This window comes from Lissotriton helveticus, chromosome 8 (assembly GCF_964261635.1).
Source record: "Lissotriton helveticus chromosome 8, aLisHel1.1, whole genome shotgun sequence".
Taxonomy (NCBI): domain Eukaryota; kingdom Metazoa; phylum Chordata; class Amphibia; order Caudata; family Salamandridae; genus Lissotriton; species Lissotriton helveticus.
In genome coordinates, this window is record NC_136069.1 from 926,685,256 (window position 1) to 926,699,038 (window position 13,783).

Below are 13,783 nucleotides of genomic sequence, written 5' to 3' on the forward strand. Positions count from 1 at the left end.
ATAGATAAGATTGCGCGTAGGGACAAAGCCAGACTGTTCTGGAGCCACCAGGGTAGTGACAAGAGGCTGCAAGCGATTAGAGAGCAACTTAGCAAAAATGTTCATGTCAACGTTCATGAGGGAGAGTGGGCGATACGAGGCACATTCATTCGGGTCTTTGCCCGGCTTAAGGATTGCCACAATAATCGCCTCACACATAGAGGGCGGCATGGAGCCCGAATTGGCCATGTCATCAAACAAGCTAAGCAGATGGGGAATCAATAGATCGGAAAACGCCTTATAAAACGCCACTGTGAGGCCATCGCTACCCGGAGCGCGCCCACCCTTCATGGAAGACAGTGCCAACACCACCTCCTCCCTATCAAAGGGGCGAGACAAAAATTTGCGCTGTATGTCAGAGAGCCACGGTAGCTCTATGTGTGACAGATAGTCCGCTATTCGTTCCTCCAGGGCAGGTCTCCTCGAAGCGTACAGAGCCGCGTAGTAGTCCCGAAAGCGCGCAGTTATCGTGTCGTTAGAGAGCGGGAGCCCGGAGTCCTCTGACCTCTTCGCCAGAATGGAAGAGCGCTCCATGCCCTGCTTAGCCAAGCGGGCCAGCACTGCGCCCCGCGTTCGCCCTCACAATAAGTCCTAGCAATAGCATACTTCCCTAGGTGTTTAATCTCCAAATCCGCTTCATCATTGTATTCCCGAAGGACTCCAGCAATCTCCCGTTCAACAGAGTCCCCACCAGACCGCAAACGCAACTCCTCCATATCTCTAAGTTTACGTTCCAAGAGTTCAAGGGAGCCCCTGATCGACTTCAGCACGACTCCATGTTTCGAAATAGTAACTCCCCTAGCATAGAGCTTAAACGCTTCCCAGACCGACTGGAACGAGTCCACGGAGCCCACATTAGCTTCGAAAAAGGTTTCCAGAGCCGTAAAAAGTTCCTCCTTGAAGACAGGGTCAAGCAAGGAGTAAGGGGGAAAGCGCCAAGAAGAAGGCGGAATCCGTCGCACAGGCATGGAACAGGAAAGCATAAGAGGCGAATGGTCCGAGTAGGTCCGCGGGAGGATCTCGCAAGAACGCACGCTCTGAAGGAAAGAGGAGGAAGCAAACCAGTAGTCTATCCTCGTATGTATATATTATGAGGGGCTGAGTAACGCGTGAACCCACCTCGTAACGGGTAACTATGGCGTCAGACGTCAAGCAAATCAAGATGAGCCAATTGCGTAGACAGTGTGCGCGCAGAGGCCGAAGGCGCCTGCGTCGGGCCATCCGACATGTCCAGCGCTGGCTGAAGAGTCAGGTTAAAATCCCCCCCCAGAAAATAACCCTGTCAATATACGTGTAAACCTTCGGAGCTAGGGTCGTGTAGAAGCTAGGAAGATCAAAGTTGGGGCCGTAGGTATTTACTATACACATATCAATGCCTTTACCAGAGCAGGTCGTAATTGTAAAGCGTCCTTCACTATCAGTGTCCACTGGTGACCAAACAAGGGAGGACCTAGGGTTAAACCAAGTGAGGACCCCCCTGGCATGAGTAGTAAAACCAGCGGCATGGACATTATCACGGAGCCCTCTATAACTGAGGATGGGACTGTGCGGCGGGAGGTGGGTCTCCTGCAAAACCGCAATTTCTACCCTGTGTTTCGCCAAATACTGGAGAACTCTGCGAATCTTGCGGTGGTCATTCAAGCCCCTCACGTTCCATGTAAGGAACCGCAACGCGTCAGGGGCTGTCTCCCCACCCGTCATGTCTCCTGCCATAGGGAAAATATAAGAATCGCTCCTGCCACATACAACATATAAACGTGGGGTATTGTGTGTACTTCTTTGCCACCCCACCCAGTCCACTTACATGCCTCAAACAACAGTGGCATCGCACCGTGAAACATTGAAAAAAGACCCAAAACTGCGCCATCCCATCCCCCCTCCCACGCCTGCCCTACCCCAACTAGGCCGCGCTCATCCTTCCACCCCAACAAGCAGTCCCCCAACCCCAAGCATCCCCCACCAATGAAACAGCCACAAACATCCCCACCATCCACCCATCAGCCACCCCCCTCCCCCAAAAAAGAACCATGGGAACAGTGGTAATCACGCGGGGGCAGAAGTAGCCGACCTAACTCGTACTAAGGGCACCCGACAGAAATAGCACGGAAACTGCCCCCCCGTCAACCCCACGCCCCAGAACCCTAAAGAAGAAAGAGTGGTATCAACACCCCAATATGCTCATTTGGAAAACCAAAAAACTAAAGAAAATAAGGATAACACATCCATAGCACAGAAAGTGGTATAGCAACACAAGGGGCTTCAGGGCAAAGTGGCATAAGTCCAGCGCAATAGAACTGTCATTACCTGAGGGGTTGATATTGGGCACAGCAGCCTCAGGATCGTCAGGCCCCCCCGGTCAGGAGACATATCCGCCCGCAAAAATTGAATAAGGCATTAACAAAACGTGAGGAGAGACATCAGGCGTCAACCGGTCCACAGCATGCCGCAATCAGTCCTGGTCCTCCATGGAACCCCCTTCCCGATCAACTTCCTCTTGTCTCGACGGTCGCTTCTCCCGCTGCCAGTCTCTCAGGGTCTTCCGCAGCGCCTTAGGGTCCGTAAAAATCAAGGACTTCCCCTGACGGTTGACACGCAGTTTCGCTGGATATAGCATCGCGTAATCTGCGCCAGATCACGCAACTGGCGTTTCATAGGGGCAAACTGCTTCCGGGCCTCCTGTACGCGTACAGTGAAGTCAGGGTATATGGACAAAGTGGAGCCCTCATACTGCAAAGGCTGCTTTTCTCTAGCCAATTTCAGGGCGACATCCCGATCTCGATAATTTAATAGTTTGGCTATGATGGGTCGCGGGGGGGGGCACCTGGCTTGGGCCGTGGCCCCAAGGAACGGTGCGCCCTCTCCACTACAAACATGTGGGAGAAAGCATTATCCCCCAACAATTTCTTCAGCAGACCCTGCATGAACAGCTCCATGTTACCCGTAGGGGTACTCTCCGGAAGGCCCGTGACGCGCAGGTTACAGCGGCACGAGCGGGCCTCCAAATCCTCAGTTTTATCCAGGAGCGACTGCATAGCCCTGCCAATCTGCCTGTTGTCCGACTCCAGCGTGGTGTGAGCCTCCTCAACCTCGTTTAGGCGACGTTCCGACATATCAAGTCGTTCCGCATGCTTGTCCAGTCTCTCAGCCATGCGGTCCATGCGGTAAGTCAGAGCGTCCAATTTCGTACCGATAGCAGTCATGCCCCCCTGAAGGTTCTTTTCCATGGCTAGGAGTATCCCTCTCAGGTCCTGCTGTTGCGCCTCCTCTGCCCCATCCTTATCAACCATGCCACCACTCCCAGCATCATCCGCCACCTTCGAGTTCTTGTGAGTGAAGGATAGCTTCGGCTGTGATCTGTCCTGGCGCACCATGTCGCACAGAGGCGCCCCACCAGGTCCCAGACGCAGGTCCGCGGCCAAAGCACACTCCGGTCGCAACCCCCAACCTATGGGAGGCGCAATGGCATGCAGGGGGGAAGTGAGCTCAGCAGGAGAGACAGGAGGCCCCACAGACCCCACGTGTCCAACAAGCCGCCAGGGATCAGACAAACACCAGCAAAAGGAAAGTAGCTGGACACAGCGCCAGGGCTTCTAAGTGTAGTCAAGCGATCCACAGTGACACCAAGTCCCCCCCTCCCCCCCCCAGTACCCGCACACAGATCCAAAGGCTGGGGGGTAGGTAAAGGTCACCACCAAAGGGGGCCAGAAACAGCCAACAAAAGCGCGGGCCAGGGGTACAGCAGATTCCTCAATACAGTCCTCACAGAGGGGCTCTCTCTGCCGTAATCAATCGGGATCCACTGGAGGGGAAAAGTTATGCCCGCAGGCACTCACCCCACAACACAGCACCAATGAGGGGAGCAAGGGAGGAACCAGGCACTAGCACTCACGGCGGTCCCCAGGCGGCAGCCCACACAGCGCTTCTCTTCCCAAGTGTCTCCGCCGTAATCGGGCGCCTCACAGCACGCCTGGGTCCCGCAGGCCGCAGCAGCTCAGCACGCCGGTCCCAGCACCGGCATTTAAAATAGTTCGCACCAGAGGGAGGGGGGGGTGTGGGGGGAGAATGATGCCCCCGCACACCAAGGACGCACCCCTGCTCACCGCCGAGTCGGCAGGTCGCGTCCCGCTCCACAGCGCGGGGTCGCGCAGATCTCCGTACCGGCAGGCACGGCTCCAGTAGCGGCTGCAGCTACAAATCGAGGCCGCGGCCTCAAAGGCCCGCCGCGCGCCTCCGCACCGGATAGCAGGTCTCGGTCCCTCAGGTCACGGGCCCCGTCTACGCCGCCATAAGTGAGACTGTGGCAATCGCGCTCACAGCAGGGCTGAGGATTGCCTCACGGTGAGGTCCAAACAAGCAGGATAAATGCAGGATGATGGTTCAGAGCGGAGGAGCTCCGGACTCAGGCAGCCATCTCGGTTGCCGGCTAGCTCCACCCCCTTTATTGAATATTATTTATTGATTGGGCATACTTTGATGGTTTAGATTAAACCAAATAAAGTCTATGAAACAAATGTTGTACTGTCTGTTTCCACTGGCCTATGAGGTTTTTGTTTTGGACAGTTCACTGCCCTCCCTGTCACCTGTTACTGTTGTGGTGTAGGCTCCTGCCATTCTGGGTCCTGTTTAGTTGTTGAGGTTAGTTGACCCACGGAGCACTGGATTCCAGCCTACTCCCCAGAAGAGGTGGGATGTCTCACAGTGCTTTCCTTTGAATGTCTTTTTTGCTCCTGTGAGTCATGGTATATTTTGTCTTGCATGTGCATTCTTTTTATACCTCATGGTTCTACTGGCATGGCCTAGCCAACATAGCGTGACTTCCTTGTTGTTGATTTGCTGGTGCCTTACCTCACCTCTGCCTGTTGCAAAGGGTCATTGTATTTGAGTTGAAATGCCACTGTGAGTCCTTTTTTCCCGAACTCACTTTTGTCTCCTCCTGGAGAGAGGTGGGTTTGCAGGTCTAGGTCTCTTTACTTCAGTCATCTTGCTTTGTGCTGAGTTGTTTGCTCAATGGAAGTGCTTGCATGCCATGCTGCCAGTGCTGTAGCCCCTATTTTGCGGTATGAGTGAACTCCTTTTCCATTTCTGTGTCCCATTTGGTGGTTGGACCTTCCTGGCTCACTCTATGTTTGGTAAGACATCCTACAGCGGATGTCTACATGTTGTAACCATCTTTAAATGGTGGACACTTGTGATTGCTGGGTGGATGCTTCTTAAGGATTTTGGTTTGCTGGGCGCTGTGACGGTTTGGCTGGTGCAGCTTGCATGTCACCAGTTGGTATTTCTTTGTCTCAGTAACAGGTGGAATCTAGGAGATGTGATTCCCCTCTGCAGATGCTCCCGCATATTTGGGGTGTTTTCTCATGTCCGTGAACCACATTGATGGTTGGTATCTGTGTACTTCTTCCTACATGTAGTAGCTGATTCTGGATTAGGGCTAGGCTGTTGCTATACGTTTTATTTAAATGTGTCTCGCTCTGCCTTGCAGTGCTATCGCCCACGGTGGATTGAATATGTGATTCCACCTGGCTTGGTTATGCACTTGCCAGTTGGTCATGGTGCTTCTTAACCTCCATAACCGGTTTGCCTTGCCGGGGTTTGTGGCAGTTCTGTTCCACTGGGCTCTGGTACTCTATTGCTGTGCATCCGGGGTAGGCTGTCCTTTGCGAGTCAGTCCTCTTTTATTGTGCATGTGGACTGCTGGTGCTTTGCTGTTTGATTCACCTTGGATGGGGTGCATTTCCTGACTCCCATTTAGCTTCAAGATTTGGCAGTGTTTCTCTTATCTTGTTCTCTTTATGACATCTGTACCTGATTCTTACTACTTGCCATTTGCTTGCTGGCCTGCTATTAATGTGTTGCCTTGTCTTTTGTAATGGAAATTTAGCATTGCTTTGGTGTCCCTATGATTGATGGTGTTTACCGTTTTGGTCTAGGAAAATGGCAGGTGTCTGATTCATTTTTGTCAGGTGGACTGTGTACAGGGCTCAGTTGTGATGCAGTTAGTTTTCTTGACTTCCACCCAACTGGCCTTGCCTACCTTCAGATCAGGTGGCATCTGACTCCTGTGGATTCTGTCACACCCTGCATTGTTCTCCTGTCTGTGGGCAGATGAGGTGGTGCCCTTGTTGAAGGGCCTCTTCTTGTGTTTGAGCTGTTTGTGTGGAGTTTTTTCAACTGAGCATTGCTAGTTTTCATTGTAGGAACTTTTGTCCGATAGAATGGTGTGCTGTCCTCTACGTACAGTACATTCTGCCTCCTAGCTAGTGTCCTGGGGCTAAAATTTCTGATTGGCCTCTGGCTTGACCTTTACAACTCTATCTCTTGTTGGTGTTGTTGAATGTCTGACCTGTTTTGTGGCAAAGTTTGTCTTTAGTGCCCCTCAGACCCACTTCCATGTGGTACTACTTTGGAATTGACTTATGGGGTAAGGAATTTGCAGATAGAACTATCTAATGGAACAAAAAGTTTCTTAACTTTGGTAACTATCTTTCTGGCAGAACTCTATTGATCTGCAGGTTCCTCACAGTTCCCTCCACCTCAAAGCTCTGAGGTTTGGTCCGTTTGTGGTGCATTGGTTTCTGGCTTACTTTGTCTGTCTCTAAGGGAGGGGGGAACAAGACAGGAACTGGTGTCAACATGTCCTGTGACACCTTTCATGAACCTGTGTCACATCCATGGGAGGAGGCACCACCAGCTGATGTGGGAGGATTCATGGGGTGAGGAATCTGTACCTAGAGTGTCAGCCAGAAAGGTAGTTGCAAAAGGTAAGTAATTTTTCCTCTGCTATTTATCGACGACTAAGAAAACATTGTCAAAATTGAGCTATATTTGAAAAACAATTCTTGCAGCTCTTATGCCACAGACACAATATTATTTGCAGTATTGTGACTGCAGCACTATTCTAATTTCCAGTTTTCTTTTCTATTATTGTTTTCTACAGATCACATTGGTACCTCGCAGTTATCTGTTTCCCTTGGCTGGAAAAAGCAATATATGAGGAACGTAAACTCTCTGATGAACCCCAGCATCTGGTTGAAGCGGAAGAGCGGGATGACCCTGCTAGGAAAAGCACAGTCATTGTATTTAATGATGCTTACAGTAGGAAAGAAGAACTGAGTGGAAACCACAGTCCCCAGTCTGAAGGTAAATAACACAGTAACCAAACATATTCTCTGATTCATCCCTACGTGGCAGGTGATGGGCTGGTGCATAGAATGAGATAGTAAGTGAAGTGAGGGGTCTCGGGTGCAATAGGAGGAGTGCAGGATGATGAAAGTGTTTGCCCTGAGAATTTTTATCATAACTTAAATCAGCTGGTACAAGATGTTGTTCAGCAAGACTGAGCTTTGTATGGGAAGAAAGAGCACCCCAGCACCAAATATTAATCTCATTCCTGCAGGACTTTGTGATCTTGAGTTTCCTAAGACGCAGTAGTTTCTCATTCTGGCGGTTAGGCAACGTTTGCTACCCAGTCAAGACTCCAGAGCCTGCATGTCTGACTCCACAGCTTCCCAATTGGCAGTCTTTTATCACAACTAATCCTACGACAAGTTGTGCTTGCAATCCAAGGTTGCCACTCTTACCCACCTCTAGCAGAGTATGTTTACATCTGTCTTATTTGTTGTGAGCAATGGTTAACATGGCACAGATATACGTTCATGGAATTTGTTTCCTCTTAATTCTGTGACTCAACATCGTCAAACAGTTTTACAAGTTTGTTAATTATATAATTATATTACAATATTCTAAATGAAAAACCTTTCAGAGCAAACAATTGCTGCTGTTCATAAAATGTTGAAAACCTAGACTTTCTCACATTTTGATTTAAGCAAGATGTCTAAGTAGTAGTATTATTAAAACAGCCAATCACAGGGAGACATCAATATCCATACAAGAGTTTTAGTTCCACAGAAAATGCTTCATAATACACTCTATTGTCAAAGTGTCAAGTGCCCTGTTCCCCTAGTTTCACTGCTTCGAAAGAAAGATACAGGAAATAATAGTAAATAGGCAGCAGCCTAGTTATAGAAGAATTGGACATTTCTACTTTGAGACAAGTTTCTACAGATTGGTCATGCTCTGTCGTATTTTCCTCTCTGTAATGTAAATATCCCTGAACACTGACTTTATTGTTATCTTTTTCAGTAAGAAGTTTGGGTTCCTAGTAATCAGCTACATTCTACTCTTTATATTCTGAGGCTTTTCCTCGATAACACCTTTGTCTAGTAGGAGTCTGCAAAATGTATTTATTAACAAACAGCAGTGATCACAGACAAATCAGGCCGAAGTTTCCTTGAATTTGTCAAGGATAGGAGCGATCTGAGGGGAAAATGATACTCACATTTATGACAAATTAAATTTATATAATAAGATTGCATAAATTAAGTGTCTATTTTTTAGTAGGCAGTTGCTTGTGTGACATTGTGATACAGAAACATTTAAGTAAAGTGGCTTTCAAAGTTCACAAGGAAGACCTCTATAAACATATCCATTTTCAAATTTTACAAATTCAGATGGTAAGATGCAAACTCCTGGTAGATGTGAAACAGGAGCTTCTAATTAATGATCTAGCAAAGTTTTCTACTGTAAGTTATCTATTAAAAGTTTTAAAATGTCCCCTTTATTAGTAGTAAAAGTACTGAATGTTCATCTTATCAACCTTTGTGCCCGCTCTTCATTTCAATGCTTAAGGTTTATTTGTATCATTCATCAAGGCTCGATCAAATGCACTCATTGATGCAGAGATCATAATCACATATAAAAAAAGAATGCAAACAAAAATAAAAAAAGAATGCAAACAAAAATAAAAACAAGAACAATAACCTTATTTGGTACAATCATCAAGCTGCTTGTTCCCAACATCTAGATCCCCAACGACTTGCAAGGAACCCAGTCTCCTAACTAGTTCCCAGTTACTGATCCTCCGCAGCAATTCCCCTACTCCCTCCCATATCTCAGGAACAGTACAAAGTTGTTCAAGGAAACATACATTCATAACCTTCAGCAGGTGATATATTTATTTATCCTTCTTTCACTTTCCTCTCACTCTTCGACTGCTCTTGTTGCCATCCTGAGCTCTCAAATCCTGAGTGTTGCCTCTCTTCTACTTCCTTTCCCCATTTGCCCTTGTATGTTTCCAGTCAACATAGGCTCTGTTCCCTAAGATTGTACTTAAGTTTGGGCCTCCTGTTCCTTCTTCCCTCCCGGTCTTCCTGTAACTTCTTCCCCTGCCGGTCTTCCTGTAACTTCTTCATCAACGTGGCCCAGGTCTCTAAGTGCTCCTGTAGCTTATCATCCCAAAGCTTCATGTGCGCCTCCTCTGCTACAGCCAACACCTCCACATCCCTGCACCAATACGCTGAAGAAGAGACTTTTTGTACTCAACCAATACACATGGTTATTCCTTAATGCCTTGAAGAATATGAAAGGGTAGAGAAGGAGCATAAAAAGGGCCACAATGGGGTAACAGCCTTTATTAGGGCCCTTAGTAAGTATTAATGAAATTACAGGAAAAAAGAACGTCAAAGAATACAATACCAATAACATAAATCACCATCTCCCTACCAACCATGATAGTCTTGCCAACAAATCATAGCATTCCGATTCATCAGTAATAGTTTGCAGTTACATTACATGGTAACAAATACTTTCAACTCGCTGATGAATGACCTGTAAATTCACTGGTATATGCAGGCAACACTCAGTTTTAACAGTGGCACAGATATCTCCCTTAATGGCAAATATATAGTTGAGGATCATTCTGTTCTGAGAGAGTGAACATTCTTTTGAAAACAGATCAAAGTTAATCATTTAAAGAGCATCTGTAGTAGTATGGACCACTTCCTCTAGGAGATTAACCACTCTTCGATTTTCTTTTATTTAGAAGCCAGTCTCGAAGTTTGAAAAATAAATTACAAAGAATTGAGTATATGAAATCTCCTTTTAGCTTCTAGATTGTCTTTGATATGTATATGGGAGGAGGCACAGCAAAGCAATATGGCAGGAACTATGTAGATAGCAAGATCCAGACCAGTTGCGTTCCAGTTCGGTTCATCTTTATTTGATTATAATAAATGATCATAAAAGTACTGTTTAGAAATTACAACATGTAAGCTGTTTGATTAAAAGAGCAATGATTTGTGATATCTCATTGCATATTTTAAAAGCAACCACTTGAATAATCTATTAAGAGGGTGCTCAGCATTCTTGAAGTACAGTACAGGCTTACACTTATAAAAACCACTATTCCTAAGAACCAGCTTAAAAAAAGACTTGCAAAATGTTTATAAAATGTACTAAAGAATACACAGAGTAGCAGTGTTTGCATAGAACGTTCATCAAATGGACACATAAATACAGTACCCAACTCATATTCTCCCAGAGGAAAACGAAGCAAAATCTAGTTAGCAGTGACCTCTCCCATAGGTTGGTTAACTATGGCTCCGTGTAAATGTAAATGTGTTGGACTTGTAAAGCGCACAGCTGCCCGTAAGCGTCCCGGCGCGGGAGACCGCTGGGGAACCCGTCCTGGCTTTCCCTGTGAGATATGGTCCCTTCTGGGTATCTCCAAGGTGAAACCAGGCATCCCCGGCGTCTGTGGGGGGCCGTTGTAGAGATGAGGCAAGCTTAATGCCCAGAGTTGCCGAGTGTGATCCCTCGTTAGAGTAGGCACCGAGGCGAGAATTGTCGAGTCCGCTGACCCTGGTCCACGACCCTGCCGCGGGGGAATTGAACCCTGGTCCCGGGAAGTTCTCTGCTTCCGGGTCTGCCGCCTCTAACCAGTGAGCCACACCACTCCATGAGTCTACGGTGGTTTGAGTTAATATATAATCACATACGGATGGCTTTTTCAGCTCCTCCCCTACCGTGTACAGTGTCACATATGTGCTTAACTCGACCCTAACCCAGGTGTCTCAATCCGTGATATCTGCTGGAGTCAGTCTACAAAATTTTCTGACCTAAGATTTCAGCTATCAATTTAAAGTGCAGCAGCCAGGATATTTTGTTGCCAAAATCACAAGCAAGTCAGTCTTCTCTTAAATGTCTGTTTCGGGTGCATGAGCATTTGATAAAACAGACAGCCATAATAGCACCAAATCCAATGTCACACAGTCCTTCACATTACTTAGTCCTAGTTCTTTCCCTTGATAAAAATTGGTCGGGTCTTACTGTGCTTTTGGCCACATACAATATAATATGTTTTAGTAAAATTAGTTTCCAGGTCTGGGTTATCTATAAGTAAAACAAAATTGTTGATTGGGCCTTTAAGGCAAAAGAGGGTCCTTCACCTTAAAATTGCATCATTGATATACATTAAAAGTGGGACACGTTTTTATCACACCTTGGGGATATCCATGCAGTGTAAAAGTAGGAAAGCATTAAGGTTCTTTATATAAAATAATATTATAGGTGCGAGAGGGGGCGCTAGAGGGCGCCAAGCAAGATGGCCGCACTTGTGTGAGGCTCCTGCTGTTCGGGCCATCATCCGTATTAAATCGGCACTATTTCATGTGCAACGAAGCTAAAAACTACTGATATGGCATACTAGACAGTGCAGCGAGGTGAGACGACTAACACAACAAGGAAATTACGCTGGATACCTGCAGATCCGCCGACTGATTCCGGAACTTTAGGCCGTAAGATGGCGGCGGTCCCAGCCGATCGCTGCATTAAGAGGCTCCTGTTCAGGTGCTGAGGCGGGGGAGGCACAGAGGAGAATATTGCTGCTTACGGACTCCACATAATTGCCAAGGTTTGCTCGGGACCCACGTTGCAGCTGTGCTGAGTGCAGGAACCCCCAGGGAGACGAGCGCTGTGGCTGGACGCGGGCACCGGGAGCCCTGTGAGCTGCCCGGAGGAGTCGGGGCCCGCCGGGATGCATAGCTGTGGCTGACGAGGGGAGCACAGAGTGCGTCGATGGTGAGTTGGTGAGGCAGACGCGTGACTAGCTGCGGCGCCCCGTCCCCCCACTGCGGACTTGGACGACACTTCACCTACCAGCGGGCTGTTGCGGTGCCATGGGGTAGCGGAGGCTACGCGGCGCTTGGTTCCGTAGTACAGAGCGACTGACATTACCGACAGGAGGTGTGCCCGATCTCCGCTGCCTATGCACCGACAATCGCGCTGGTGAGAGGACCCATTGCAGCGCCAGGATCCGGGAGGCTCATGCGGGTGAGGAGCCTGTCTCCCGCTAATGCGCCCTGTGGCGGACCCGACCCAGGGTGTTGCGCGCGATCCCGAGGACTTCGGAGGCTGCACTTGAGGCTCGCCTGAGGGTTTTTCCCCCCGCACATCCTGCGGGACTAGCTGTTGTCTGCTGATATCGGCGCCGACGTACCGTGCCTCTGTAAAAGCACATTGCAGGTGTGACTTTGGGGAGCACCGGTGCCATTTTTGAGGCGAAGACAAATGTCTTCTCTGCTAGTATATATATCGGCCTGTCCCCCTCGCACGCCTGCTAGAATCACCGAGTGCGGCAGCCAGGCACCAGCCTAGTTTGTGACCCTTTGTCACTTCCTGCAACCATAACACGCAGCCTGGGACTCCACGATTACTGCAGTACAGCTGAGGGTGCTCAGAGGTTGGTCCCCCCTTTCCTCCCCCATTTATTAGAAGTCTGTGTGAGGCAATGCATGTGTAGGATGCGCTCTAGTCTATGAGCGTGAACGCGATGACGCGTCACGCCATAGACAGGAGCGCGAAGGGCGCGCATGCGCAGTAGGCGCCAGTTTGAAGGCGCGAAAGCGGAGATAACGGAGCTGGCGACCGGAGCAGTCGTGTTAGACGCTCGGCGCCCTCTTGCTCGAGATTTACATAATATAATTGAAATAAAGACAAGCTAACTCACCCACCTGGACTCTGTGCATATGTGGGGAACAAGGTAACATTACATTGGCGACGAGGCTGGGACCACGAACACCAGGCACTTCAGGGTCAGGAGCTGACCCCCCAGGACAGCCCCATATTTACAGCAGTAGGACACAGCAACAGTAAATCCAGGAATAAACGAGCAGAGGGCGTGGCAGCAGCTGAAACAACCACGGGAATCCACCTGAGCCGGCTCCAACAACCAGGTCAGTGCTGGGCTAGGAAAAGGGAGCATAGCCAGCACCCTGGCAGCCAAGGGTATTGACCCCAAGTCAGAGGAAGGGGCGCAAACGGACGACCCCACACAGACCAGAAGGGATAGCACGCCTGGCAGTCCCAGAGGGCAAGGGAACACGGCAGAGAGTGCGGGAGCATCCGGTGGACTCAGTCAACACAGTGCCCAGGGGGTAGACCCCAGAGGTGAAGCCAGAATGGCAAATCAAGCGTCTGCTCTGATGGCCCCAGTCCCATTCCTGCCTAGACCGGGCGAACCGCAGTTAAAATGGGAGGACTGGAAGGATTATTTTCAAAACTATATAGAGGCACTAGAAGATGAGAATGAGGGGGAATTCACCTCGGAAAGGAAGAAGAGACTATTGCTCCACAACCTGGGCCCGGAAGGGGTGAGAGTGTTCAAGAATCTGGTGCCCAAGGAGAGGGGAGTGAATGAGACAGATGTCTTCAAAAACGCCCTGGATGACCTGGACAGCCACTACCGCCCAGCAGTTTGTGTCTCCATAGACAGGTATAATTTCCAGCAGCGGAAGCAGGAGGCTGGTGAGTCGATTGATGATTACGTGGCAGCGCTTCGACGCCTGGCCATCACGTGCCAGTATGGAGGGCTTCAGGAAGAATATATAAAAGACCAAATTGTTAT

General features: G+C 48.8%; 1 protein-coding gene across 2 annotated transcripts in view; it reads left to right on the forward strand.

Moving 5' to 3' along the window:
* SENP7 (SUMO specific peptidase 7) overlaps positions 1–13,783 on the forward strand; it is a 1,147,653-nt gene that overhangs the window by 774,029 nt on the left and 359,841 nt on the right. For both annotated transcript variants that reach the window (XM_078657763.1, XM_078657764.1), the window contains exon 17: positions 6,980–7,182. In XM_078657763.1, the coding sequence (XP_078513889.1) occupies positions 6,980–7,182 (203 nt within the window). The remainder of the gene's footprint in view (positions 1–6,979; positions 7,183–13,783) is intronic.